This window comes from Mesocricetus auratus, unplaced genomic scaffold (genome assembly GCF_017639785.1).
Source record: "Mesocricetus auratus isolate SY011 unplaced genomic scaffold, BCM_Maur_2.0 Super-Scaffold_100042, whole genome shotgun sequence".
Taxonomy (NCBI): domain Eukaryota; kingdom Metazoa; phylum Chordata; class Mammalia; order Rodentia; family Cricetidae; genus Mesocricetus; species Mesocricetus auratus.
In genome coordinates, this window is record NW_024429219.1 from 9,224,094 (window position 1) to 9,251,929 (window position 27,836).

Genomic DNA, 27,836 nt, shown 5'->3' on the forward strand with positions numbered 1-27,836 from the left:
TTAATCCCCTTAGCTAGAAGTCAGACTGTTTAGATTGATTGAAACTTTATGATACGTTTATCTGGTTTGACCTTGAAAAAAAACAGGTGTGTTGCATATAGTCTCCTTGGGCTTGCCTGTGTGGCTCAGAATGTAGAACTCTGATGACCAAGTCTGTTGAGTGGTAGATGGTTGGTGGTGGTGACAATCTCTGGGTGCCCAACTTGCTTGAGCTGAAAGCTAAGAAACAGGACAGATTCCCCATGGTACATGGCTCCTAGATGAAGATGAGTGGAGACAACCAGAGTTTTGTGCATAGGGGAGCTTAGAAGTTCTGGGTGTCAGAGTTGAATTCCCAACAAACAGCCCTAAAGAAACATCACAAATATTAAAAGACCAGAGTTGGAGGGAAGCTGAATTCAACCAAACTCAGACCACATTCACAGTGGAAATTCTAGAGAAATCCAAGGGAACAGGTGTGTTAGTGCTGTCTATTTGTTCTCAAAGAATCAATGCATAATTCCCAAGTATATATAAAATGGACTGGCATTTGTAGCTGTGAATATCAGGTGTAAATCAGGTGTGGTCTGATGTAGGGACTCAAATAAGAGCACCAATTTATGTTCTCTTCTTATCTCTGCCCCCCTCTACTCCATGCTGATGTCTTCATCTGTCTATATGGTGGTCCTTAACAATTCCCTGCTAAGTTCTCTAAGAGTTATGCTCATTTTTATGTGTGTATCCATTTTTCAACAAAAACTCCATAGTAATTTTCCATTTCTACTGGTTTTCTGAGCTGTGTGTGGTAGTTACAAACAAGGGAATAGAAATTTCTGACTGTACATTCCAACGTCTATGCTATCCTTTGAGTAGAATATGTGTAGTTAGTTGTTTTTCACTCTTTGGTTCTTTTTGGCGAGCCCACCACCCAGCTTCCAAATAAATCACACACAGAGACTTATTCTTTCATATAAATCCTAGACATTAGTTTGGTTTGTTTCTTGCTAGCTTTTCTTAAATTATCCAATCTACCTTTTGTTTCTGGGCTTTTACCTTTCTCTATTTCTGTATATCTTTTCCTTCCTTCTTATTCAGTGTCTGGCTGTGTGGCAGGGTAGCTGACTGTTCTTTGCCAGTTCCTCAATTTTCGATCCCAGATTTCTCCTCCTATTTATTCTCTCTGTCTGCTAGCCCTGCCAATTTCTCTCTCTTCCCAGCTATTCGTTCATCTCTTCATTAGACCAATCAGATGTTTTAAACAGGCAAAGTAACACAGCTTCACAGACTTAAACAAATGCAATATAAAAGAATACAACACATCTTTGCATCATTAAACAAATGTTCCACAGCATAAATGAAAGCAATACATCTTAAAATAATATTCCATAACAAATATGGAACTGAGTTAGGGGTAGGGGTGGGGGGGCAATGAACACATCCCTAGTAGAAAGCTAGATAGATATTGGGTGGACATTAGTATTCATTCAACTACAGAAGTGAAATAGAGGCCCAAAATGAATCAAGTTTCATGGAAGTGGCAAGATATGCCAGAGACAAGATGATCAACTGCCTCTTGGAAGTAAAGATTCATTTGAAGGAGATGACCACATGGTTCTCCTGTTTTTAGGAGGATTTGCCCTTGTTGACCAGCAGCTTTTAAAGGCCAGCCTTGAAGTCCAGTGGAATCCAGGCATGCTTCAACTTGCTTTCCGTTGATTGTGCTGAAATATGACCAGAAAGGAATTCTTATGGATGGCTTCTTGAGCTGTTCATAACTGACTAGCAGGTGACTTTGGGGAAAAATAGGAACTAGACCCTGAAAACATATATTATAGGAAGCAATGGGACCCTGGGATCATGGTCCTCTCTGAGACAGACCTATGAGTTGAGGTTGAGTAGGTCTTCAAACTAGAGTGGGTTTTGTGTTGTGTTACTCCAGCCACTGGAGGCACATGGAGTAAGGATTGGCCTTCTGGGTAAGTGGGTGCCTATCTATTCTATTGATAAGCTACTGGAAGACTTCCCAGTAGGAATGTCTTGGGACATCTCAAGGCTGAGGGTGCATTTCCACAATGTCTTCCTTCTGTAGATCAAAAAAGAGACAAAAGACTTTTACCTTAGTAGTTGGCTGGGGACCCTAGTAGCAAACCTATACATCTTCTGTTAGCCCATTCATTTCTGTCATCATTGTGACACATTCATGAGGGCCAACCCCTTGTGTGCAGAGTATTGAACTTCTTTGTTCTTATGCCAGTTCTACAGATTGAGTATGTATTCTTCTCTCTCTCTCTCTCTCTCTCTCTCTCTCTCTCTCTCTCTCTCTCTTTCCTTCCTTCCTTCATTTCTTTCCATTTTAATTTGAGACAGTGTCTCACCATGTAGCCCAGGCTGTCCCAGAATTCGTGGAGGCCTTGTTTCATGTGTGGCTTCAAAGTGAATTTTGGGGAGACAGATTCATACTCAGTAGCATAGACTGGCCTAAAATTCACTATGTAACCCAAGCTGACCTTGAACTCATAGTGATCCTTCTACCTCAGTCTCCCAGTTGGTAAGATTACTAGCCATTATATCCAATGTCCTCAAAATCACCCTTAAAATGAAGGAACTGGGGTTCTGAGAAATTAACACTAATCTCTCAATTTCTTCCAGTCCAACTGAAAGCCAGATGACTGATTTCATGTCCAAGGCTATGTGGTGTCCCCACTGCAAATCATGGCCTGATCAGAAAACACTTGATTGTACCCCATGGCCTATTAGTCAACAAATGAAACTCTTTTCTTTCTTATTATTCATTAAAATAAAGGAGCCACCAAGCCTGTCATCCTGAGTCATTCCTCATACACAGATGTGATATTTTATGTTCCTTGAGTTAGGCTGTTAGCATCAAGTATTTTACTCTGCTTTCTTGACTATCGCTTTCTCTGAGAATGGATGCCCTTGGCCAGTGTAGGAGACCCCTTGGATTTGCTACTAAGATGGCTAGTTGAGAGTCCTTAAGAGATGTGGAAACCCACATACTTTTAAATCCAGATACTTTGGGCTGAGTGTGTTTTCTCGTTACATTCCCAGTACTTTTCTAGAAAGTACTGTTAGCTCTTGGCCAATACCATCTGATAAAGGACAGAGAGCTACATCCCAAGTTGCTACCCGGCCCCATCTACCCCTCTCCCACCTCCCACCTTCCAATCCCCACCCCCATCAGACAGGGTCTCATGTGTTCTAACCTGGCCTTGAACTTGTTCTATAGCCAAGGATGGCCTTGAACTTTTGATCCTCCTAGCCTAAGCAGAGATTACAAGTGTGCCCATCCAAGTTATACGGTGCTTGGAACCAAACCAAGGGCCTCATTCATGCTAGGCTTGACCTGCTGAGCCACGTCCCAAGTCCATTGCTTTCTTTGGTCCACAGACTACTGAGGTAAGAGGACTTGGGACATAGTGAAACTAGTCAAATTTTTCTATGCTGCTCTTCATTCTGCTTTGCCTCCACTGTGTGTGACAAACAAGACTCCCTGGTCCTTATCCCCTTGTCCCCTTGAACTCTGCTCCAAGTAACTGCTGGCTTGCTCATCTTATCCCTAGGTTAGCAAAGATAAGTCAGGGTGTGCTAATGGCGCCTCAGTGCCCAGGGCTATGGCAGCAATAATCTGTTACTCACATGTATGGCTTTCAAAGGTCAAAGAGGAGTCCCACTCCCACCCCCATCCACCCCAATAGGGTAAGAACAGGCTCTAGCCAGAACATCTGTGGTCTTGTGGCAGAACTTGCTATACCCGGAATCAGAATGTTCCAATTTCCTTACTCTAAAATTTACCTTATGGCAGAGGGTGTGACTCAGCTCTAAGGGGCCTGTTCAGTATGCATGAGGCCCGATGTACAGTACCAAAACCAAACACTTGCCAATTACATTAGTGTCCCATGAATACATCTTCAAGTAAAACCTTAAAATATTAGAAATATGGCAGATATTTTCTTTAAAAAATAAGATTTATTCCTTTTTTAGGTGTATGAATGTTTACCTGCATGCATGTAAATGCACCGCAATTGCAGTATCTGGGTGGGCGTGCAGAAGCTGTCATCAGATCCCCTGGAACTGGAGTTACAGGCACGAGTGAACCGCCCAACATGAGTGCTGGGAATAGATTCTGTGTGCATCACTATGCCTGGCTCCTGCTTTGATCTTTATTTATTTGTTTGTTTTTGTTTTGTTTTGTTTTTTCAAGGTAGGGTTTCTCTGTGTAGCCATGGCTGTACTGGAACTCACTCTGTAGACTGGGCTGACCTCAAACTCAGAGCTCTTCATGCCTCTGTTTCCCAAGGGCTGGGATTAAAGGCATGCCCTGCCACCACCACCATCACCACCACTACTGCCCAGACACTTTGTTGTTTTCTTTAATGTGATGTTGCAAATCCCTTAAAAGCTGCTTCTCCATATTTACATATATACCTATAGAAAATGTATAATATTTTGAAAGGTGATTTTGGCAAACACGACTACATAAAATACATTATTCTCTTCATGTTGTCCATCTTGTGCTGTTTCAGCCAACAATTTATTTTAGAAATCTAATTTAGTAAAGATAGATTTATGCTAGTTATATTATTTTTTAAATTATGTATATATGTGGGGGGTACATACAGTGAGTGCAGGTGCCCAAGGAAGCCAGTCCTTACCCCCTTTCTCTTTCTCATTCAGGCTAGAACCCTGATCTATGGAATGGTGCCGCCTGCCCTCAGCTGTGCTAATCCAGAACTCCTCTCCCAGACACACCCAGACAGTTGTTTCCTTAGTTAGTCTAGATCTCATCGAGATCAACCATCGGATCTGGTGAGATGGCTCAGCGGGTACACGGAACTGCTGCCAAGCCTACAAACCTGATTGCCGCAGCCCTGTAACTCAAATAAATCACAGCTAGTGTTTTACTTCTGACACCCTTGCCTTTGTCTTACAATGTAAAGGATGCCTGGGGTCAGTGAGCCAGCTCCTCCCTGCAGAAGCAGTCAGGGCTTGCTTTGTTCTTTAGGCAGGACTCCTACTCCTAATGCCACAACTGGTATTCTTGTTTGGAAAATTGCTCTAAAGGGTTGGATTAGGTAAAATAGTTGGATTAGGTAAGACAGGGCCTGGCGTTCAGTTTCTTTGTATTCCTAGAGAAATCTTCCAAGAAGGGCGGAGCAGCTGCCTTACTAGCAGAGCACTTAGTAGCACGAGCAAGGCCCTAGGTTCAACCTCCAGCACAGACAACCAAACCACTAGGAATCTTGAGCGTCAGCTAGCTTGGAACATACAAAGGGACAGGGACAGAAACAAGAGAGACCCTGCCTTAACAAGGTGGGAGAAGAGAAGCAACCCTGGACAGTTGTCCTCTGCCATCCTCTGCTGTGGGGTAATGGCACCTACGCTCTCTTGTGCATACTGCCCTCCCCCGTCTCTGTCTCTCTCTGTGTCTCTCTGTCTGTCTCTCTCTGACATGTACACACATACACACACACTAAAATTTAAAAAAAAACAACTCAAAACCCAACTACCTTAAAATAATGAACAGGGAGGGTTAGGCTGAATGTTTGACAAAATAGCCCGACAACGTGAGTTTGATCCTCAGGACCCACAGTGGAAGGAAATAACCAATGGTTACATGTCCAAAATCATACACACAAACTACAATAAAACAATTAAAAAAGAATTAGCAGTTTGACTGGTGGTCATTTTCTTGGAAGTTACAATAAAATTAACCATCAATTCTGCGTTCAATAAAAATGCTCGTCAGAGTGAGGGCAAACAGGAAGTCTTCAGATAAAATAGATGGATGTAGTTGGGAGTTGGAAGCAAATGGATCTCTGTGAGTTCAAGGCCAAGCTGGTCCATGAGTTCCAGAGCTACATAGTAAGACTCAGTCTCAAAGCAAAGCAAACATTTCAGTTAGTTACAAGGGTTATGTAAGGGTGTCTGCCTCTTCCAATTGTGTATGTAAGGGTATGGAGCTTGCTTCCTTTCTGTGAACAAAATACTGTCACAACAGAAGAACGAGTGGAATTCAACTGATTCTTACTAAGCTCAGGCATTGCACGTGTTTGTAAAAATACAAATACATACATAAAACCATGTTCGTGTCATTTGCTTGTTCTTATTTCAAAGTGAATTAAGTCTATTAAGATTTTTGTTTTGATTTTTAGTATGGCAAGTATAAGAAGCTGTCTTAGAAATAAAAAGCCAGTTGATATACCCCAGTGTACAGCTGCATTAGCCAGGGCTAATACATACATAACTAATGGAATGAGTGTGTGTTACAAAGGGCACTTATTAGGTTGGCTTACGTGATGCAGACTGGATACTCCCAACAATGGCTGTCTACATGCTGAAGAGGCTGAGAACCAATTGGCCCTTCAGTCCATGTTGCTGGATGCCTCAGTGTGGTGCTGAATGCCAGGGAGACTCCTGGAGCGCCACTGAATGGAAGCCTGCAGAAACTGGTTCTCTCCTTTTTTTTATGGTTTTTCTGAGACAGGGTTTCTCTGTATTGTTGTGGAGCCTGTCCTGGAACTTGCTCTGTAGACCAGGCTGGTCTCGAACTCACAGAGATCCCCCTGCCTCTGCCTCCCGAGTGCTGGGATTAAAGGCGTGCACCACCAACGCCTGGCAGTTAGTGGATTCTAATTCAATCAAACTGACAACCAAAATTAACCCTCACAAGAGCATTTGCCAACTCTGTGATGTAAATATTCCCACCAAGACAGATTTTAATCAACTAATATGATTTCACATCGTTCAGAGAAGCTGACAAATGCTCTCACAGGAGGTCATGGCCATTTGTAGCTTCTATCAATATAATGCCTGTAAAGAGGTCCTGGAGTGGGGCTGGAGAGGTGGCCCAGGTGTTAGGAGCACTGACTGCTGCTGCAGAGGACCTGGGTTCAGTCCCCAGCACCCACGAGATGGCTCACAACTGTAACTCCAGTTCTAGGGGATCCTACACAATCTTCTGGCTCCTGTGGGCACCTGAATGCATGTGTGTGAGCATACACATGCACGCATACACAAAAAAATATTGAAAAAAAAACATTGCTCTGGGGAAATGGCTATCCCTGGGCATCTCAGTAGACGGTACTACTGTGGAAATTAATCTTGATTATCAACTGTCAACTTGTTGGATTGAATTAAAAAATGTCAAGGAGATTAGTAAAGCTCACCCTGGCTGTCACTGGGAGGTGGTGAAGTGAGGATGGTGGCACCTGGTTGAAGGAAGTAGGTCACTGGAGGCCTGTATCAGGGCCTGTACTATGCACTGTCCCCTCCTGTATGTGCTCTTTTCTGCCTCCTGTCTGTTATGAAGCAGTGTTTAAAACTACCACACAGTAACAGGAAATGCTGCTTGTGTGGAAGGAAGCTGCCAAAGGCAAAAAGGAACCATTGTTTTAAACCCTACCCAGACAGAATCTGGGTGCCTTGGATGAAGGGTCCCCGTGCATATGACAGATTAAAAAGAACAGTCCCAAGAGACTCTGCCAAACCACAGCTGTCAAGGTCATGTCTATGAGACCATCCTTTTAATAATAAGCGGTTCTAGCCGCAACCTAGTGAGTGGCCTTGCTAAACCACAACATCAAGGATGTTGCTAGGAAGACCATCGGACAAAGCTAGTGCACACATCTCTGCAACTGAGCACAAACACCCATAATGCCCTTCTCCTTTTCGTCTTTAACACCTGCCCTCCTACCTCTTGTACAAACTTTTCTAGATGTGCCTACAATTCACTGTCACATGTTCTTCCCAGGTTGGAAAATACTATTCATTCCTGAATACATTATTTTCCTAAGTTTTAGAGTCTTGTTGTAGTATTAAAGTTACACCTCAGACTAGAGAGGAGGTCAGCAGTTAAGAGTGCTTGCTGGTCACACAAGGGACCTGATTCAGTTCCCAGCAGCACACAGCCACCATAACTCCAGTTCCAGGAGATCTGATGCCCATTGTAGAGTCAATTTCTCCTTCCACCTTAAGTGGCTTCCAGAGACCAAACTTTGGCTATCAGGCTTACATGGTAAGCCCTAAACCCTCTGAGCCATCTTTCCAGCATGGAGATACATACATACACACATACATACATGCATGCGTATTTTCATGCATGCATGCATGCGTGTGTGTGTGTGTATGTGTGTGTGCATGTGTGCGTGCACACCTTTGTAAGACTATGCAACATTTGCACCCACATGGTACAACTGTGTCTCACTGTGGCTAGTCAGACAAATATTTCTTCTAGGGCTGGATTGACAGCTCAGTGGTTAAGATCACTGGCTGATCTTCTAGAGGTCCCAGGTTCAACTCCCAGTAACCACATGGTGACTCACAAATTTATGTAACTCCAGTTCCAGGGGATCTGACATTCTCTTCTGGCCTCCATGAACAATAGGCATGAATGTAGAACACATGTAAGCAAAACACCCATACACATAAAACGAAACAAAATTTAATTTTTTAAACAGTTTCCTCTACTTACTAGTACATCTGTTTTTAGGTTAATCCTTTTTTTTCTTTCTCCCCTTTCTCTTTGCTTCTCTGTTCTTCCTCTTCCTCTTCCTCTTCCTCTCCTACTCACCCTTTCTTCCCTTCCTTTGCCAGGGTTTAAACTAAGGGCGTTTTCACATGTTATGCTAGTGCTCTGCCTTGGAATTACATAACATTCCCCAGACCAGACTTTTTTAAGAGCTATAGAACATTGCACCATATGGACCTATTTCACTATATAGAGCCAGCCCTCTAGATAGATACCTCGGTGGCTCCTGATCCTTTGGCCTAGAGAGTAAGCAAAGCATGGGGTTCTATCTCACTGAGCTAAGCTGATGTCTGTTCGTTAATGCGTTGCAACCTCACCTTAGCACCTAAGACACACAATGTGAAGAACTTACGGAATAAATGAATGAAGACTGAATGAAGGAACCTGTATCGTGTTAGCTGCAAACACACTGCAGGATGGAAGCCCCTCAGGCAGAGTTACAGACAGGGAGTGGATAGAAGTCAGTGATTTAAGCCAGAGTTGAAACAGACAGATGTCTCAAGTGTCCCACCAGGTAGCAGAGTGACTTGAGGCACCAGAACCTCCTTGCTTGTAAAGCACACAGAGACACCATTATGTTACCAGCCTCCAAGGGGTCCTGCTGGGGGATATCTGTTAGGATCTTAGCACGGCTCACATGTCAGCACTAAGCAGTATTAGAATGCAACTCACCTTCAAGAAATAGTCCAACTCCCCCCATTGTAAAAAAATAATATGACAAGGGTGGTACCCCTCTTGCAACAGGAGAGACACCTGGCCTTTTCTCTCCTGTTTTCATGGTGGTGCCTTTTCAGTTTGGCTTCTTTATGTGGGGCCAGCTCTGCTCCTACAGAATCAACTGCTTCCTAGTGAAGACTGCTGTCTGTGTCTGTTACCATGGAGACAGTCAACAAAAGAGAATCCAAGATCACATCACTCTTCTGGGACGGAAGTGAGCTCTCTTGGCTTTGTTTTAAATCTCCTGAGCTTGGCAAAGTGTCAACTACTGCCCACTCTGGGAAGGCCGATAAGGAGATGAGCACTCTAACAAACCCCCAATACCTCTCTGGCCCCTGAATGTGCCAAGCCAAAGGGACTCGGGACAGATCCTTACCATGTTTGTGACCGCAGCAATTCCTCAGGCATTGTCTACTCCAGGCTGGCAGATTGAGAAGAAATATTCGACCAGAGTGCTCACTGGGAACTGGGTGGAGGAAAGGAGGAAGGTAAGAAGAGGGACCCAGAGGGAAAACAGCTCAGAGGGAAGAGGGAAGTCATTGCTACTGTCAACTGTGAGGCAGCCCACAGCTGAGCCTGAAGATCATGGTAGGGTCTCCGTGTTCTACACAGGAAAGATGCATCCATGAAGTAATTAGGATCCCTCCTTGTGTCTTAAAGACACCGTAGAAGGGGTATTAATACAGTTGTATCTCTAGTACTTCTGTAACTGGACTGTTTCTGGGTATCAGAATATTCCCCTGCGAGAGCAGTAAGCTCTCTTAACTCCTGAGCCAGCCTTCGTCCTTTTATTTGAAGAATTTCTACTCTTTTCCGTTCCCTGACCATAGCACCCACTGAAGCGGTCATGGCACACACCATGCAGTGACATGGATGGACGGGTTACTGCTAACTGCGCTTGTGCCACAGCCCTGCCCCGGCCGTGTTCAGTGTCTGCATTCAAAACAGAACTGTCTCTTGGTTTGCATTGCCTGAATGGGCCTCGTGAAACTGAATACTCACCTTTGTGGCCACCAAGAATGAGCCACTTACAGCCTTGCAGAGCCTGGGCTTGAGTCGTTCAATTGGCCCAGTGCTTGTTTAGCATGCACGAGACCCGCCAGGAGGTGAGGTGGACACCTGCAGTCCTGAGCTCTCAGAACTCAGGAGATTGTGGCAGAAGGATCTATATTTCAAGGCCACTTTTGGTAACAAAGTGAGCACAAAGCCAGCCTGATATATATAGAGAGATTGTAGATATATGATATGAAGGTTTATGATATGGATATGTAAACATGATACATATAGATATGATATAATTATACATGTAGATACCAATTTTATTTTTTTGTCTTTTCAGAGATACATAGGCATCCTCAGATAATCTTGGGAAAGAGGTTAAGATACTACTGCCAGCTTTGGTGTGGGGAGAATGGGGAAAGTTGGTGGTACTTTATGTCAACCTATGCAGATCTGTCTATAAGACTTGGGATTTGCTGGGCTTTGGTGGCACACGCCTTTCATCCCAGCACTCGGGAGGCAGAGGCAGGCGGATCTCTGTGAGTTCGAGGCCAGCCTGGCCTACAGAGTGAGTTCCAGGACAGCCTCCAAAGCCACGCAGAAACCCTGTCTCGAAAGAAAAAAAAAAGACTTGGCATTTGAGGACCTTAAAGATTGGGGCAGACTACAGTTATCCAGCACTGCAGATAACTTTACTCCAGCTTCACTGTACTTCTATACATAAATAAAACAAAGAAAGCAATGATCTGCCGGGCGTTGGTGGCACACGCCTTTAATCCCAGCACTTGGGAGGCAGGTGAATCTCTGTGAGTTCGAGGCCAGCCTGGTCTACAAGAGCTAGTTCCAGGACAGCCTCCAAAGCCACAGAGAAACCCTGTCTCGAAAAACCAAAAAAAAAAAAAAAAAAAAAAAGAAAGCAATGATCTAAGGAGGCTTGTTTGAGTTCAGAAAAACATAAGAAAAGCATGTAAATAAATTTCAGTGCCTCAGTGAGATTGATGGTACAGACTTAGACTTCCTAGGGAGGCCTTACCTTCTCCATGGAGCAGGTGGGAGAGGGGAGTGGGGGAGCAGGAGGAAAGGAGGGAGGGGAAAGTGGGATTGGAATGTAAGACATAAATTAATTTTAAAAACCTTGAAAAACAAAACAACAACAAAACATCACTAAGCACATACTAATTATTAAAAGAGTAGCCCTTTCCCAAAACTTCCTCGAGACAGGCCAGTTTAAACACAATTTCCAGGAATGTACTAGAGATTATACCTGGGAAAGCATGAAAGCAAGGCAGCCGACCATATCCAAATTTAGGGTACACTGAGGACAGCATTCATTCACCAGACTGGGTTCTAAAGCTATGTTCCCACATCCAACAAGAATAAACATGTCTTAGGAATTGAATGTGAATGTTTGCCCCAGGAGGCACAAAATCGCATCCAAGAACATTCCACGGAACAAAATGGACTTAAGGTGAAAGGCCCTCTGTCTTTTTTCCTCTTGGAGCCTCTTTCACAGTTCCCCCAAGGTGTCATTCTCCATGCGTCATTCTTTTGACTGTGTTCCATCACTTTGAATAACAAGAAAACATTGTCTCCACGTAGATCATCACCAGACATGGCATGAGTCATCATTTAACTTTGGTTGTGCTTGACATACGTGAGGAAGAGAGGCGCCAAGGGAAAAAAAAAATGACCAGATGAGCAATCAGTTAGGGTTCCTGTAGGTAAGAAAACTGCAAGGGACTCCAGTCTGTAAATAATCAGTGATGCCTGGAGGAGAAAGCTGCAAGGGAATCTGGCCTATAAATGTCTCAAACAAGAGATAATGGGTAGAGAAGGCCAAAGATGGTGCATACCCTTAATCCCAGCACACAGAAGGCTGATGAGAGCCTGATCTACATAGGGAGTTCCAAGCCAGCCAGAGCTACATAGTGAGACTTTGTTGAGAGGGAAGGAGACATAGGGAGGGAAGGAAGAAAAAGAAGAAAAAAAATAAAACCTAGGCTTTGGTGGCATATATATCTATAATCTCAACACTTAAAAGAGTTTGGCAGGAGGTTTGTAAATTCAAGGCCAATATAGGCTGTGTATTGAGATCAAGAAAAGAAGGAAAAAGGAAGATAGAGGGAAATTAAGAAATGTAATAGGGCTTGGAGTTGGTGGTTCATGTCTTTAATCCCAGCACTGGGGAGGCAGAGGCAGGCAGATCTCTGTGAGTTCGAGACCAGCCTGGTCTACCAAGCGAGTTCCAGGACAGGTGCCAAAACAATACAGAGAAACCTTGTCTCGAAAAAAAATTAATAGGAAGTGTGTATGAGAATATGATAAACTACAGAAAAGTCCAGGCAGGATGTATATGAAGAAAAGGCTGGAGAATTGACTCAGCCTTCATGATGGCTGGCCCTGAAGACCAGCTAGTTAAAAATAATAATAAAGTTCTCCCCCTTGCATATATCTGGTCAACAAAAGTAGAGGAGTTAGTGTTTTCTAATTTTTTTTCATAAGTGAAAAAAATCATTAGACATGACATACAAAGGAAAAGGAAAATATGCCGAAGAAATAAACAAAGTAACAAGCAGTCTTTCTAAAGAAATAAAGTACTGATGTTCATGATGGCACATACCTTTAATTCCAGCACTTGGAAGGTAGAGGCAGGCAGATCTGTGTAAGTTTGTGCATCACTGTGAGTTTGTGGCCAGCTGTGTTTCAAAAGAAGAAAAGATAATGGCTGAAAATATCACGGCTTAAGGAAGAACATGGCTTTATGAATTTTAGAAGTTCAAGGAATTCCAAGAAGAATAAATGTAGAAAGACATGTTGGTGATAATCATGGAAATCAAACTATTAAAAATCAAAGACACATGGACTCTTAAAAACCTGAGAAGCACCAGGCAGTGGTGGTGCACACCTTTAATCTCAGCACTTGGAAGGCAGAGGCAGGTGCATCTCTGTGAGTCTGAGGCCAGCCTGGTCCACAGAGGAAGTTCCAGGACATCCAGAGCTGTTACACAAAATAAAACAAAAAACAAAATACAAAAAAGCCTGAGAAGCATGGGCAGCAGAGGTGACTCAGAGGTTAAGAGCACTCTTTGCTCTTGCAGAGGGCCCAGGTTCAGTTCCCAGAATCCATATGGTGACTCACAGCCATCTATGATTCTGGGTCCAGGGGGTCTTACGCCCTTTTCTGACCTCCAAGTGCTCCTGTCTATGCATGTGATACACAGACATACATGCAGGCAAAATACTCATACACATGAACTAAACAAATCTACAGAAGAAGAAAAACCAGGAGGAGGAGAAAGACAAAAATAAAAAGAAAAATAAATGAATAAAAACAAAACCCACAAACAATGACTTGTCCAGAAGGAGGAGAAAAAAAGATAGGAAGACAAATAAATGAAAATAAAACCCACAGACAATGACTGGTCCAATATAGTAACAATAACTTATCAAAGAGTCTATCAATGGAGATTTTTGTCTGCAAAAACCTAGAAGCAGCCAGGTGATATATTCAAAGTACATATGACGCAAAAACTTTCAACTGAGAATTCTCTAGCCCACAAAACTCTCCTTCAAAAATGAGAAGGTAATGAAGGCATTTCCAGACAAGCAAAGGCTGAGAATGTTTATCAAACTGGAGCTCTGGAAATCAGAGACAGGCCTTTGAGTTACTCAAGGTGGAACGAAGGGATATTAGCTCACTTAATTGAAAATACACAGACAAGATAAAAATCAGTATTATGCAATCTAAAATTTGTAACTACCTGTTGTTTTCCACACAATTTAGGAAAACATAAAAATTGCAGATCTACACAAATGAGAACACAACTCATGATGATGTGATTTGTGACAGCAATAAAGTAAAGCAGGGCTTGCAAGATGGCTCCTCTGTGTGTAAAGGTGCCTGTCGCCAAGCCTAATGATCTGAGTTTGATCCAGGAGCCTACATGGGTGGAAGAAGTGACACTTACAAGTTGTCCTGTGAGCTCCACATGTGTATCCTGGCATGGCGTCCCCCTCCCTCACCCCCATGCTTTTAAATAAACAAAATGTGTTAAGTTTTTAAAACACACATTCGTGTTTTCATCGTAAGAAACTTGCTTAATAGCCAATTAAATCTTAAAGTAGAACTTTCAAATGCTGCATTCATCTGCTTCAGTAAATATCAGCCTACATAACCCCATTTGCACAGCTAAATAAGATATAATGAGTTCAAAGAGTACTTGTAGCTGAAGACAGGTAGAAGGTTGTAGTTTAATAATCCTTATGCTGTGGATATTTCTTCTGATAAACTGTAGATTTGGGCTTGGGTTATTTTCGTTTATACTGGCAGAACACTGACATTGTGGTTAGTTGGGAAACTTACTTACGGATTGCTGTATGCCCATCAGATAGGTCCCTATAATCCCTGTTTACTTTAGCATCACAATTGCTGATAGGGAGGCAAGTGGGAAGATAGATCTTGAAATATGCAAAAGGTAAATTTTAAAGATAGCTTTACTTGTGCTCGCTTTGGCAGCACATATACTAAAATTGGAAAGATAGCTTTACTTTGGTGCTGGGGATGGAACACAGAGCTTTGTCAATGCTAGGCAAGCACTCTGCCATTGATTTATATTCCTAGAGCCCCCAAAAATAAAATTTAAACATTTTAGCCAGGCGGTGGTGGTGCATGCCTTTAATCCCAGCACTATGGAGGCAGAGGAAGGCGGATCCTTAGAGTTCCAGGCCAGCCTGGTCTACAAGAGCTAGTTCCAGGACAGCCTCCAAAGCCACAGAGAAACCCTGTCTCAAAAAACGAATTTTAGCTGGCTGTGGTGGTGCATGCCTTTAATCCCAGCACTTTGGAGACAGAGTGGATCTCTAAGTGTGAAACTAGCCTGGTCTACAAAGTGAGTTCCAGGACAGCCAGGACTACACAGAGAGACCTTGTCTCAAAAAACAAAAACAAAAAACAAAAAACAAACAAACAAAAAAACAGTCAAACAAAAGTTACATTTATCCATTTATTTACATTATGTCTCCTGCCCTTTCCCTGACATACTATGAGAGGAAAACTTTTAGAAGTCAGTTCTCTTTTTCTACCATGTAGGCTCCAGTTATCCAACCCTGGTCATCAAAGTTCATGGAAAACTGATGGGCATTGAAGAAACTCCATATGGAGTTTGTTTTCAATATGGCAAAACTAGCCATTTGGACAAGAATCTGCTCTTGTCTTGACTGCAAACAGTAGTTTGCTGTTCAAATTGGATCTGCAGGACACAAAGAAAAGTGGCTGCCAAACTTTGCCAAGACAGGGTAGGAAAGTCCTACAACAATTCCTCTGGCACAGAAAAGTCTGTCAGATATTCTAGGCCTTTAGGATGAAAATGGATGTGCTAATGTTGCAGAGTAAACTTGGGTGACTGTCCAGGCAGCCAGCTGTTTCTGTTGTTTCTTTTAGTTTTGGAAATTGCTTGTTCTACACTTCCTGTTTACTAAGGTAATGTTATGTCCTTCTGGGGTCTTTGATGGCATTGAAGACTAGATAGTCATACTTTTGATAGAAGGCAAATTGAGTACAGAGCTTTGGACTCATCAAGACAGAATAAATAATGAAGTATCTTCTATAAATATGCCAAACACAAATGGACTGGACATTGTAAGTGTAATTCTTGCTGATAGTTGTTCTTATCGTTTAGAGTTTTATTGTGTTGGAGTTAAAACCCTTTCCCTTTTATTTAGGCAAAAAGGTGGAAATGCTGTGGAATAATCTTTTTTGTTTACTCTAAAGATTTGTCACTCTGATTGGTTTAACAAAAAGCTGAATGGCCAATAGCTAGGCGGGATTTATTGAGGCAGGGGGGATGCTGGGAAGAAGAAGGGCAGAGATGTGGGAATCACCAGCCAGATGCGGAGACAAAGTAACAAGCCATGAACCATGTGGCAGAAAGTAAATTAATAGAAATTGGTGCGTTTAAGATGTAAGAGCTAGTTAGAAACAAGCCTAAGCTATTGGAAGAGATTTTGTAATTAATGAGAAGTCTCTGTGTGGTTATTTGGGAGCTGGAAGGACGGAGGAAAAAACTCCCTACAGAAAGAAGGGAGGGAAAGGAAAATGAGAACAGAACAGAGGTTCCAACCACAGACAAAGAGCTTCAGGCAACAAATCATGCTGAGTGCTGGAGAAACCAGTCCTCCTCAGGGATGAGCTCCCTAATGGGTTACCTAATGTCAGTGATCATCCCTGGTATCATATACTCACAAGTGGTATTAAGCATAGTGGACAGGCTACATTTGTATATTTAGGTGTGTGTGTGTGTGTGTGAGTGAGTGATAATACTAACAATTTTTAAAAAGAGGTCATGGTTTCTATAGGGTGCAATGTGGGGTACACAGGAGGGATTAGAGGGAGGAAAGAGGAGGGGAAAAGATATGATCTTTAATTGATCTTTAATTAAACAAATAAAATAGAAATTAAAAAAAAAGAAAAGAGCAGGTGGCTGACAAGATGGCTCAGTGGGCAAAGGTGACTGCAGCAAGGTGTTAGGGCCTGAGTTTGATCCTCCGATCCCACATGGCAGAAGGACAGAACTGATTCCCAAGTTGTCCTCTAACCCCAACACACTGATCTGACACACAAGCATACCCCAAGCCCCCCATCAAACAAACACATGCTAAAATGGCTTTTAAGGAGCTGGAGGGATGGCCTCGCAGTTAAGAACATGCATTGCTTCTCCAGAGGACCCCAGTTTGGTTCTGGCACCGACATCAGGCAGCTCACCCCTGCGTCTGTATTTCCAGTTCCAGAGAGATCTGATACCTCTCGTCTTTTCAGACACCTGCACACGTGTACTCTCAAGCATACACACAACTATAATTAATAAAGTTCAAAACTGGTTTTAAAATAGACTGATTAGCTTTTTACTAAACCAAACTGTTCATTAGCATTCAAAAATTCAAAATTAACAAGACACCACATGTGACTCTCTGTGTATTTTCCATCTTAATGTGGTTTATCTTTTCCATATTATTGTATTCTCTCTTTAAAAACTTTTCTTACTATTTATAAACTGTTTTTGTGACTATGTATACCCATTTTATTTTCCTTTTTAAGCCTACACACCCTTTTTTGTTGTTGTTGTTTCTGTTTGGGGGTTTTGGTTTGGCTTTTTTTTTTTTTTTTTTTTTTGCTTTTTGCTTTTTTGTTTGTTTTGTTTTTTCAACATAGGGTCTCCCTGTGTAGCTTTGGAGGCTGTCCTGGAACTAGCTCTTGTAGACCAGGCTGGTCTCCAACTCAGAGATCCGCCTAGCTCTGTCTCCCAAGTGCTGGGATTAAAGGCACAAGCCTACACATACTTTTTTAAACAAACTGTACCCTGTTTGGAAGTTTGTTTCCCATCTTTATTGACATAGTGCTTGCCGCATTCTCTCACAGCATGAGACAAATACTAAACTGCTGTGTCAGCTGCCTCATGGCTCAGGTAACACGCTGCTGTCTCATTGTGAGGGTGCCTGGCTCCAGCCCTCAGGCCAGCGGCCACGCCTTCGTAAGCCTTTAAGCACAAGCTGGCCTGAGAGACAGCAGGACTCAGAATTTTCCTTAGTTTTCTCAGGCCCTATGTTTGGACATCCCAGCCCCCACCCCATGTGGATTTTTAGATGGATTTTCTCTCTTTCTTTCTATGTCTCTTTCTATACTATTCTCTCTCTCTCTCTCTCTCTCTCTCTCTCTCTCTCTCTCTCTCTCTCTCTCTCTCTCTCTCTCTGGCAGACACACTCATACACACACACACTCACACACAGACTCACTCACACACACACACACACACACACACACACACACACGGAGACTTACTCATTATGAAAGCTTGGCCTTTAGCTTAGGTTTGTCCCACTAACTCTCACAGCTTAAATTAACCTGTTTCTATGCAGCTACATGTTGCCACGTGACCCGTGGCTTTAACCCTCTCCTCCTATGCCTTGCTCCCCCTGCATCTGGCTGGCTTCTGCCTTTCTTCTTCCCGGAGCTCTCTCTACCCAGAAGTCCCACCTATTCCTCCTGCCTAGCTATTGGCTGTTTCTCTTTCTATTACACCAATCACAGCAACACGTCTTCACACAGTACAAAGGAATATTCCACAACCAAGGGACTGGAGAGAGATGGCTCAGTGGTTAAGACCACTGATTGCTCTTCCAGAGGACCCAGATTTGGTTCCCAGCACACACATGGCAGGTCACAACCATCTGTAATTCCATTTGCAGAGGAATCTGATGCCCTCTTCTGGACTCTGAGGGCCCTGTACACATATACATAAGGAAAAACAAATCAAAAATAATGAAAATAAAATTATTTTTTAATGTTTCTTAAAAGGACAGGGGGAAGGAATAGAAAGAATTAAACAATACGACCATATGACACCCCCCGCCCCAGTTCTCTTGGATATAACCTGAAAAGAATGAAAACTGAAACTCAGAAAGATATTTCCATACATACATAAAGAGCAATGTTATTCACATTTAGTCAAAATGAAGACACAATGCGGGTAGTCACCCATGCATGGATGGATAAACAAGATATGCCAGGTCACACAGCCTTGAGGAGGAAGAAAATTCTGGATGTCCTCCCACATGAATGAATCTTGAAGACATCAGTGAAAGGAGTCAGATGCAACCAGACAAACATTGTGTGACCACTTATTCCTGGTGCCTGGGATAGACACATCCATAGAAACTGAAAGCAGCATGGCCAGGAGAGCCTGGTGTTTGGGATGTAGACCTTCTAGACAGGGATACTGGGGGGAGCTGAGCAACGATGTGAATGTGCTTAATGTCATCGCACTGTATACTTAAAAATAGCTGAAATGGAACTGGGCAGTGGTGGTACATGATTTTAATCCCATCACTCAGACAGGAGGATCTCTGGGCTTGAGGTCAACTAGGTTGACATAGCAAGCTCCTATTGACAACCAGGACTACAGAGAGGGAATCTATCTCAAAAAAGAAAATGAAATGGACTAAACTTTATGCCTGTGCATTCCTGTAATCCTGGCACTTAGGAAGAGAATAAAGAGGGAATACCATGATTTCAAGGCCAGCGTTAGCTATATTTTGAAATTCTGTCTAGGCAGAAAACAAGTACACAAACAAAACAGCCAAACTAGTAAGTACTTAATAGTTTACCATATTAAGAAAGTCAATCAGAAAAGACAACATCATGAAAGAAATAAAAAGAGGATGGTGGCTCACGTCTTTAATCTCAGCACTTTGGAGGCAGAGGCAAGTGGATCTCTGTGAGTTCGAGGCCATCTTGGTCTTACAGAACAAGTTCCAGGATAGCCACCACTGTTACACAGAGAAACCCTGTCTTGAAAAACCAAAAGACAGAAAAGAAAAAGATGAAGAATGGGGAACTCAAAAGAGAAAGGAGAAGGAAAAGACTTACAGAGTTCGGATTCTCAGCCTTGATGGCAAAAGACCCTTTCACAGGGTCACATATCAAATACTTACATTATGGCGGGTAACAGTAACAAATTACAGTTATGAAGCAGCAACAAAAATGATTTTGTGCTTGGGGGTCACCGCAACATGAGGAACTGTGTTAAAGGGCCGCAGCATTAGGAAGGTTGAGAACCACTGGCATAGAGGAACGCTGGGAGCAAGAAAGGACAAGAGCAGGCTGGAGAGATGACTAGAAAATTGAGAGCATTGGGTTTCAACTCCCAGTTCCCACAAGGCAGTTCACAGCTGTCCATAACTCAAGTCCGGGGGACCCAGCACCCTCATACAGACACGCATGCAGGGCACATAAAATAAAAACAAATTTTGAAAAAAAAGAAAGAAAGTCGCCAAGTGAGTCTGGAGCAGGCTGGAAGCCCCTTTGCTCATGTGCTTCCTGTGTTATTTGGTATCTGTCCCTGTGTGGTGTCTGGGGACACAGTGGGACAAGGGACGCGGCATCTCACGAACATGTGTTCTTTTCCAGTTCAGCAAAGCCACTGACCACACCCCACAGTGCATTTACAGGAAGGAATATGTCCCCTTCCCAGGCCACAGACCAGACCATATTTCCAGGTGGTACTCGAAAAGGATAATGGAGGTAAGCAGCATTTATTAACAGGTGGCATTGTGCCAGAGGCTCTGGGATCCCAGCACCTCCAGGTACAGCAGGGAGAGATACCTCCTACAGGAGTTCCTCTGGGCGTCTCCCTCCAGGCTTGTGGTGGGGGCAGCAAGCTTGTCATCATTCATCCATAGGGCACAGCTGTGCTCTGTGCCGCCACGCTCTGAGAGCGTCAAGTGAGAGTCCTGAGTGTTTTGTTTGGCCAGCCTGTTTCTCCCCATCCCACGCGCCCCAACACCTGTTTAAACTCAGGCAGGAGAGAGGGAGGTGTGATTTGTGACCATCAGAGCATCTTAGTGTGGGGAGGGCTCCCCGAGAGACCAAAGGCAGGAAACAAATTCTTCCAAGTTGTGTGGCTTGATGGTAAGGGAACAAGCAGGGGGCTTTTCTGTAAATCAGAGACAATGCATGTGTCTTCTTCTTTTAAACTTTGGGGTTTTGTTTGTTTGGTTTGGTTTCTGGGTTTTGTTTTTGTTTTTCTTTTTGTCCTGGTACCCCCTTGGTAGACCTGACCGGCCTTGAACTCAGAGATCCACCTACCTCTGCCTCTCGAGTGCCAGGATTAAATGTGTGCCTTGTCGCCACTGACTCCACCCCCACCAGGCTTCTTTTAAACTTTGGGAAAACATTGACTCGTCGTCCATTTGCTGTGGGAGGCATCTGTGCAGGTCTGGAGGTCAGAGGGCAAGCTGCAAGACCTCTCTCCTTCCCCATGTGAAACCTGAGGAGCCACCTCAAATCCTCAGCAAGGGCAGCAAGCAACTTTAGCAGCTGAGCCCTCTCTCAGGCCTTGAGGTATGACTCAGGAGGCTTTTTATTCCATCACAGACTGAAATTTTTATTTCAGTATGAACTGAAGTTCCCAGAAAGAAAAGAAGAAGAAGGAGAAGAAGAAGAAGGAGAAGGAGAAGAAGCCATACCTATATTAAAGACTCTACAAGCTTGATGCTTGATTGTCTGGTCAGAACTTCCTAACTGTAAGGGGTTGGAATGTTGCCGACCTAGACCCAAATTATTTAGTCTTCCTAGTAGCCGTTCACTGCCCTTGTGTCCGACCTAACATCCTTGTTGAGATCTGGTAAAATTTTTCGAAATTTATTAACTTAGCTTCCCTCTACCTGAAGATGAGAATGTCATCAGATAGCATCTGAGACTTGTAGCAGAGATTTCTCCACTTTATTAAAACCTGCCTGACTGGTCTCAAAACAATGAAAACAAACAAACAAACCCCCACAACAAAACAAAACCAAACCTTCATGAGGGCCAGCTGTCCAGGATAGCTCAGTACACAGAAGGCCCATGTCACCAAGCCTGACAACCTGAATTCCATCCGTGGAATGCAGTTAGGTAGAAGGAGAAAACCAGTTTCTGCAGGTTGTCCTCTGATCTCCACACGTTTACAGACACACACACACATACACACACACACACACACACACACACACAGTTGTATGTAGTGCACATATATAAACAAACATTTGGCTTTCTTTCACATAAGCCCCCCCCCAAAATGACTAAAATAGGATTCCTTTAAAAAATAATAATGAAATTGTTTCTACATACAATCGACTGTTCTTGGAGACTTGAACTTGTGCTCCCAAGCCCTGGTCACTCATACCTCAAGAATAAATTATCTTTTATTTCCTTTGAGATGCTGCCAGAGATGGTTGTCTTCGGGCTTTGGGAAAGTCCTATCACAATAAATGGTGTCACACTCTCTGTTGGCATCCCTGAGACACAACTCCACTGGCGTCCCCGGGCCATGCACACATCTCTAGTCCGCACTGCCACTCCTAGCTGTGTCCCCGGACTGAGCAGCATCTCCAGGTCATGCGCTTGGGCTCTTGAACTTCCCCCACTGCTTTCTGATTGGAAGACACAAAGGAACTTTAACTGAAGGGAGATAGAATAAGAACTCACAGCCTGGGGCCCCCAGTGCCCAACCACGCTCACCCCAATTCTTAAATATCAGCTCATTACACCACAGCTTCTTGGCCTTTGGCTATGATCAAGTGTAGAACATTAGGCAATCTTTTAAAGAGACCTTTAGACTCATTGCAAACACAGACCCCAACTCATGGTTTAATATGGCTAAAATTAATAAGTTCCAGAGACGGGAGAGATGGCTCAGTAGTGAAGAGCCCCGGCCGCTATTACAGAGGACTGAGTTTAGTTCCAGCACCCATGTCTGTCAACACACTGCCCTCTGTCACTCCAACTGCAGGTGGAAGGACTGACTCCCTCTTCTGGCCAGCATTGGCATCCTCCTCCCCACTCTCAACATGCATATACATACATGTAAATAAATCTATACTAAAAACTTTCCCTGACCCCATGAGCACTACACACAACCGAACAACAGAAACCTCTTCCTCAATATTTTTTTCTGTTCCTAAGGGCTCATTCACCAAACTCTGTAGTGAGCTGCCAGTGTGTTTGCAGCTACAGTGCTACCATACTTCACAATGATCTGAGGCTAAGGGCTCAGGATGAAAATAAAGACAAAGACAGCGGCTCATTCTTACAAGGAGAATGGCATTTATTTTTACAAGAGTGGAGCCTTATATACATACCAAAGGCAGGCATGGTGGAAAAACACCAAGGTCAGAAGCCTACCTTCCCAGGGACCTCCAGCAAAGGATGGACCAAAAACAAGAGTTAGCTTTTAGACAATAAACAGGAACTTGCATGCAGGCCTTACTGGGAGGAGGGGATGAGAAGTGTTTTGCTAAAGGCCCCTAGTAACAAGCAGTCAACAGACCCCCATGGGGGAAGTGTGCAACAAAACTCCATCCCCTTCTCAACTTAATAGCCATCCCTGGCCAGTGCTCTGCTGCCTCGTGTAATCATGTGTGGCATTGCATACTTCTCCTCAAGAGAACCAAAGGTTCTAAGTCAGCTTGCCATGGTTTCCATTTGTTGTTGATTTCTCTTTCTTTCTTTCTTTCTTTCTTTCTTTCTTTCTTTCTTTCTTTCTTTCTTTCTTTCTTTCTTTCTTTTCTTTCCTTCCTTCCTTCCTTCCTTCCTTTTCTTCCTTTCTTTCTTTTTTCTGAGACAGCAGGGTCAAATGCAGAACCAAAAGAAATGCCAATAAAACCCCTGCTGGAGCTGGGCAGTGGTGGTGCATGCCTTTGATCCTAGCACTTGGGAGGGAGAGGCAGGTGGATCTCTATGAGTCGAGGCCAGCTGGGTCTCCAGAGTGAGTTCCAGGACAGCCAGGGCTACACAGAAAAACCCTGTCTCGAAAAACAAAAAACCAACCAACCAACCAACAAAAAACCCTCACTGGCCCCTCTCCTGCAGGCCTGCCATCCAGGGAATGCCACCAGCTCACTGGCTGGATTAGAAAGGGACTCCTGACCCCGGTGGTGCAGATCTTGGGAACTGTGCATCGTATTCTAGCCCAAACACTTGTCTCTCTCTGGCATTGTGCTCTGACTTATTTATGGAACCACCCTTTGAAGTCTGGGGTGCAGGGTGTCTACACATGGTGTCTACACATGGTGTCTACACATGGCAAATCAACCTCCTTTCAACCAGTTCAGCTCCCTAGTGTTCCCTATCTAGTTGGGAAACTGTCCTTAGGAAAACTCTGGTTTCCGAAAGGCATCCCAGACAGAGAAAGACCAGTTTTCTCCTTCCTGGTAAACAACTCCTCACCAAAGAAACAGCTCCTTGCTTTGCAGCAAAGGGAGCTGCAGAGACAGTAACTGAAGGAAATATGAGGCCCCAAAGCCCCTTACCTTGGAAACAGGCAGTTGGGGCAATAAGGCAAGACTGAACCAAAGGGTGTAATGTCAGATCCCAAAGTTGCACTCTGGGTGACCCGGGCAGTTTAATTTTAATATACCATAGTAGCTCACCCTGGGGACGAATGGACTTGGCCAGAGACCTGAAAGCAGCCAGGTGGGACATGGAAAGAGGAATGTCCCAATGGGACAGACAGTTCTGTGGCCCTTGGAGGTCTCTGGTGAACAGTGGAGGCTTCCTCATCACTGGTGTCTCAGCTCCTTGAGAGGTGATTACTGTCACCCACCTGGGCTGGAAAGGACACTCAGCTCTGGTGGGTAACGTGGCCACTGTATATGTCCTTCCAGGATCTCCCGTACAAACACCTGATCACCCACCACCAGGAGCCCTCAAATCGCTATCTGATCAGCACCTATGATGACCACTACAACCGACACAATTATAACCCGGGTGTCCCCGCCCTGCGTACCTGGAGTGGACAGAAATTGCTGTGGCTGCCAGAGAAGACTGACTTTCCTCTTCTTGGTACTTTTGTAACTGGAGATTTCCCCTGTATTGCTCTGTAAGGGAACCACAGATGCATGGGGCTGAGGTGTGCTCCCATCACAAAGACCTACAGGAGCAGCGAGGGGGGGGGAGGTCACAGGAAAATGAGTCCTGTTTGTTGTTCGGAACTGCACTGCTTTCTTCCCTTGACAGCCTCACCTGTATGCTAGGACCAGAAGTGGCTGGAAGCAACACGCTCTCTTCTCCTATGCCAGGCATTACCTCTAAGCACAATGATTGAATCTCCCTTGAGGGTCCTAGGGGACATAGTGGTGACAAGCACAAAATGCTTCAGCCCTCAGGGAATTGATCCAAAAAAGAGGCTCCAGGGAGAGGTCTTACTAGGTACCTGTGGTGCTGACCTCACCTGGTTGGGCGTGTGGGATACAGGCCTGAGGAGAGGCAGGCGCTGTCTCTCTCGGGGTTCAGGTTGGCTCTCGGAGCATAGGAGACTGGATGCTCAGAACGCTGACCCTGGGTTATTGATTTCTCATGTAAGTGATTTCTCCCCATGAAAAATAACCTATAACACCCCTATCCTGTGTATGGTAATCTTCATCATATAAGAGACAGTAAGATTGAGTAAACAAGATTCAGATAGTGGTGTGTACTGTATGAAAAAATAAAACAGGTAAGGGGCAGAATATTTGAGACCTTCTTTTATTTGTTTGTTTGTTTACTTATTGGGTTTTTTGAGACAAGGTTTCTTTGTGTTGCCCTGGCTTTCCCGGAACTAGATTTCTAGACTAGACCAGGCTGGCCTCAAACTCACAGAGATCCATCTACCTCTGCCTCCTGAGGATTAAAGGTGTGTGCCACCACAGACTGGTTTTGAGGATTTTTTTATGTCCTCTCTGGCCTCTACTCCCCCTGCCTGCCCTGTGTTGTTTGTTGTTGTTGTTGTTGTCTTGTTTGTTTTTTATGTATATAATGCTCTGACTGCATTCCTGCAGGCCAGAAGAGGGCACAGGATCTCATTATAGATGGTTGTGAGCCACCTTGTGGTTGCTAGGAATTGAACTCAGGACCTTGGGGAGAGCAGCAGCCAGTGTGCTCTTAACCTCTGAACCATCTCTCCAGCACCCAACCTTGGTTCTTAACAGTCTGGAAAATGTGGCAGCAGTGGGAGACAGTTGTGCCTCCTGATTGCTGGCCTTTGTGCCTCACCCCAGCAGCTCCTAGAGGTGGCATCTCTATCAGCATGACAAGGCCAGGGTAGGCAACTGCTGTGCTGTTCCAGAACCTGATGGATGTATTGCTCTGGTGGGGGATGTGATTATTGTATGTGTTTTCGTTAAGTACTATGTATAAGACTTCTGGAAGCCCTGTGTCACCCCAACCTGGTTTCTCTTGCAGCGCCCCCCACAAACTACGGACTGTTAGAGCAAATGAAGCAAAAGTGGCAGGCACCCAAGACTGGCCTGCGGGAAAGCATTTATACTACGTCCTACACCAGGCTGCCGGTGTGTGCTATGTCCAGGAGGGAGCATGCCATCCCAGTCGTTGCCCCTCGGCTACACCCCATCCCACGCCTCTGAGGAGTACCACTGCATTTGCAGACCAGCCAGAGCCGGCAAGAGAGACCGGACTTGTCGGAGAGCAAGCATCTGCAGATGTAGCCCAAGAATTAATTATGGACCATTGTTATGGGGGGGGGAGTATCTTGGAATCATGATGTGTATTTTATGGTACCGTCTCTGTAAACTCACTGTTTTTGTTCCCACCCCATAAATTAAAGCTCTTTTACACAACTGCAGAACTGCAAAGCCCAGTGTGTGCTGAGGCCAAGCAGACACTGTAGGAGAAAAGCAGAAGAGTCCTGAGCCCATTGCGTTTCTGGTCACTGTGACCAAGTATCTGATAGACACTAACTTAAGGGGGGGAGACTTTGTTCCGGCTCGCAGTTCCAGGGGTACAGCCAGCCCATCATGCTAGGGCAAGGCATGGTGACAGAAGCAGGAGGTAGCTGGCCCCCTTGCAGACTGGGTCATGAGTCAAGAATCAGGTGGCTTCAGTACTTCCCCTCTTTTTGTTTCAGGATCCCAGGCCATGGAATGGTGCCACCTACAGTTAACTCAACCCGGCTCATCGCCCTCAGGCACGCCCAAGACTTGTCAAGATGACAATTGATATCCACTACTGCAAAGCCCTGTAAAAATTTACCTATTTGGGCTGGAGAGATGGCTCAGAGGTTAAGAGCATGGGCTGCTCTTCCAGAGGTCCTGAGTTCAATTCCCAGCAACCACACGGTGGCTCACAACCATCTGTAATGAGATCTGGTGCCTTCTTCTGGCCTGCAGGCATACATGCAGACAGGACACTGTATATATAATAAATAAAATCTTTTAAAAAAATTACCTATATATGTTTGTGTATGCCCACACATAGAGGTCAGAGGACAACTTTTGGGAGTTGGTTCTCTCCTTCTACCATGTGGGTCCTGGGACTTGAACTCAGATCTTCAGGCTTGGCAACAAGTGACCATACCCACTGAACTAGCTCAGCAGTCCCCATCCTAAGTCCTTAAGTTTGATTTCCCATATTCCACAGAAGGGGAAACTGAGGCATAAAGAGGGCACAGATTCCCTCGGATGTTTTTGCAAACTGGTATGCATTTTCAAGGAATGTCAGGTCCAGGGGTGAAAAGGAAACGTACCTTTGAGACCCAGGAGGAAGCTGCAGAGAATAGGAATCGTGGCAGAACAGCAGGTGGTGAGGGAGGGGCCCACCTCATTGTTCCTGAGGTTAGAGGAGAGGTATGCTGGCACAAAGGGAAAGTCACTGGACACTGTCCTCTGCATCTGGGTCCTCAGAAGAGGGCTTTAAGGAGATTGGAATACATCCTGGGGTTGGAGAGATGGTTCAGTGGATAAGAGCACTGGCTGCTCTTGAGGATCAAGGTTCAATTCCCAGCACCCACATGGCAGCTTACAGCTGTCTGTGATTCCAGTTCCAGGGGATCTTATACCCTTGCACAGACAGACATGCAGGCAAAACACCGAACCCATACATACACATCTCCATGATTTGTCCATCCATCAATTTTTCACTCATCTCTTTATAAATACAGACTTTTCTCCAACCCCATATCTATTCATCCATCCATCCATCTCTCTCTGTCCATCCATCCATCCATCCATCCATCCATCCATCCATCCATCCATCCATCCCAGGGATGTCAGGGCAACTAACTTCACT

The 27,836-nt window shown here is 44.3% G+C and overlaps 1 protein-coding gene and 1 long non-coding RNA gene across 2 annotated transcripts; one reads left to right on the forward strand and one right to left on the reverse strand.

The window, feature by feature from the left end:
* Positions 1 to 1,300: 1,300 nt before the first annotated feature.
* On the reverse strand, positions 1,301 to 9,380 carry LOC121135797. The gene is made up of 2 exons (XR_005872915.1): positions 9,200 to 9,380; positions 1,301 to 2,062 (listed from the first exon to the last, which is right to left on the reverse strand). It is a non-coding gene; the product is annotated as an uncharacterized LOC121135797 (long non-coding RNA).
* Positions 9,381 to 9,423: 43 nt separating this feature from the next.
* CUNH1orf158 (chromosome unknown C1orf158 homolog) lies at positions 9,424 to 26,389 on the forward strand. Its single transcript, XM_005079403.3, has 4 exons — positions 9,424 to 9,732; positions 20,205 to 20,318; positions 24,440 to 24,617; positions 25,995 to 26,389. The coding sequence occupies exons 1-4, from the start codon at positions 9,622 to 9,624 to the stop codon at positions 26,174 to 26,176; spliced, it is 585 nt and encodes a 194-aa protein (XP_005079460.1). The 5' UTR covers positions 9,424 to 9,621; the 3' UTR covers positions 26,177 to 26,389.
* Positions 26,390 to 27,836: the final 1,447 nt, after the last annotated feature.

Coding starts and splice junctions, on each gene's coding strand:
- CUNH1orf158 (XM_005079403.3), top strand. CDS start 9,622: ATGTTTGTGACCGCAGCAATTCCTCAGGCATTGTCTACTCCAGGCTGG. Junction 20,319..24,439: donor ACTCGAAAAGGATAATGGAG/GTAAGCAGCATT, acceptor ATGTCCTTCCAG/GATCTCCCGTACAAACACCT. Junction 24,618..25,994: donor GACTGACTTTCCTCTTCTTG/GTACTTTTGTAA, acceptor TTTCTCTTGCAG/CGCCCCCCACAAACTACGGA.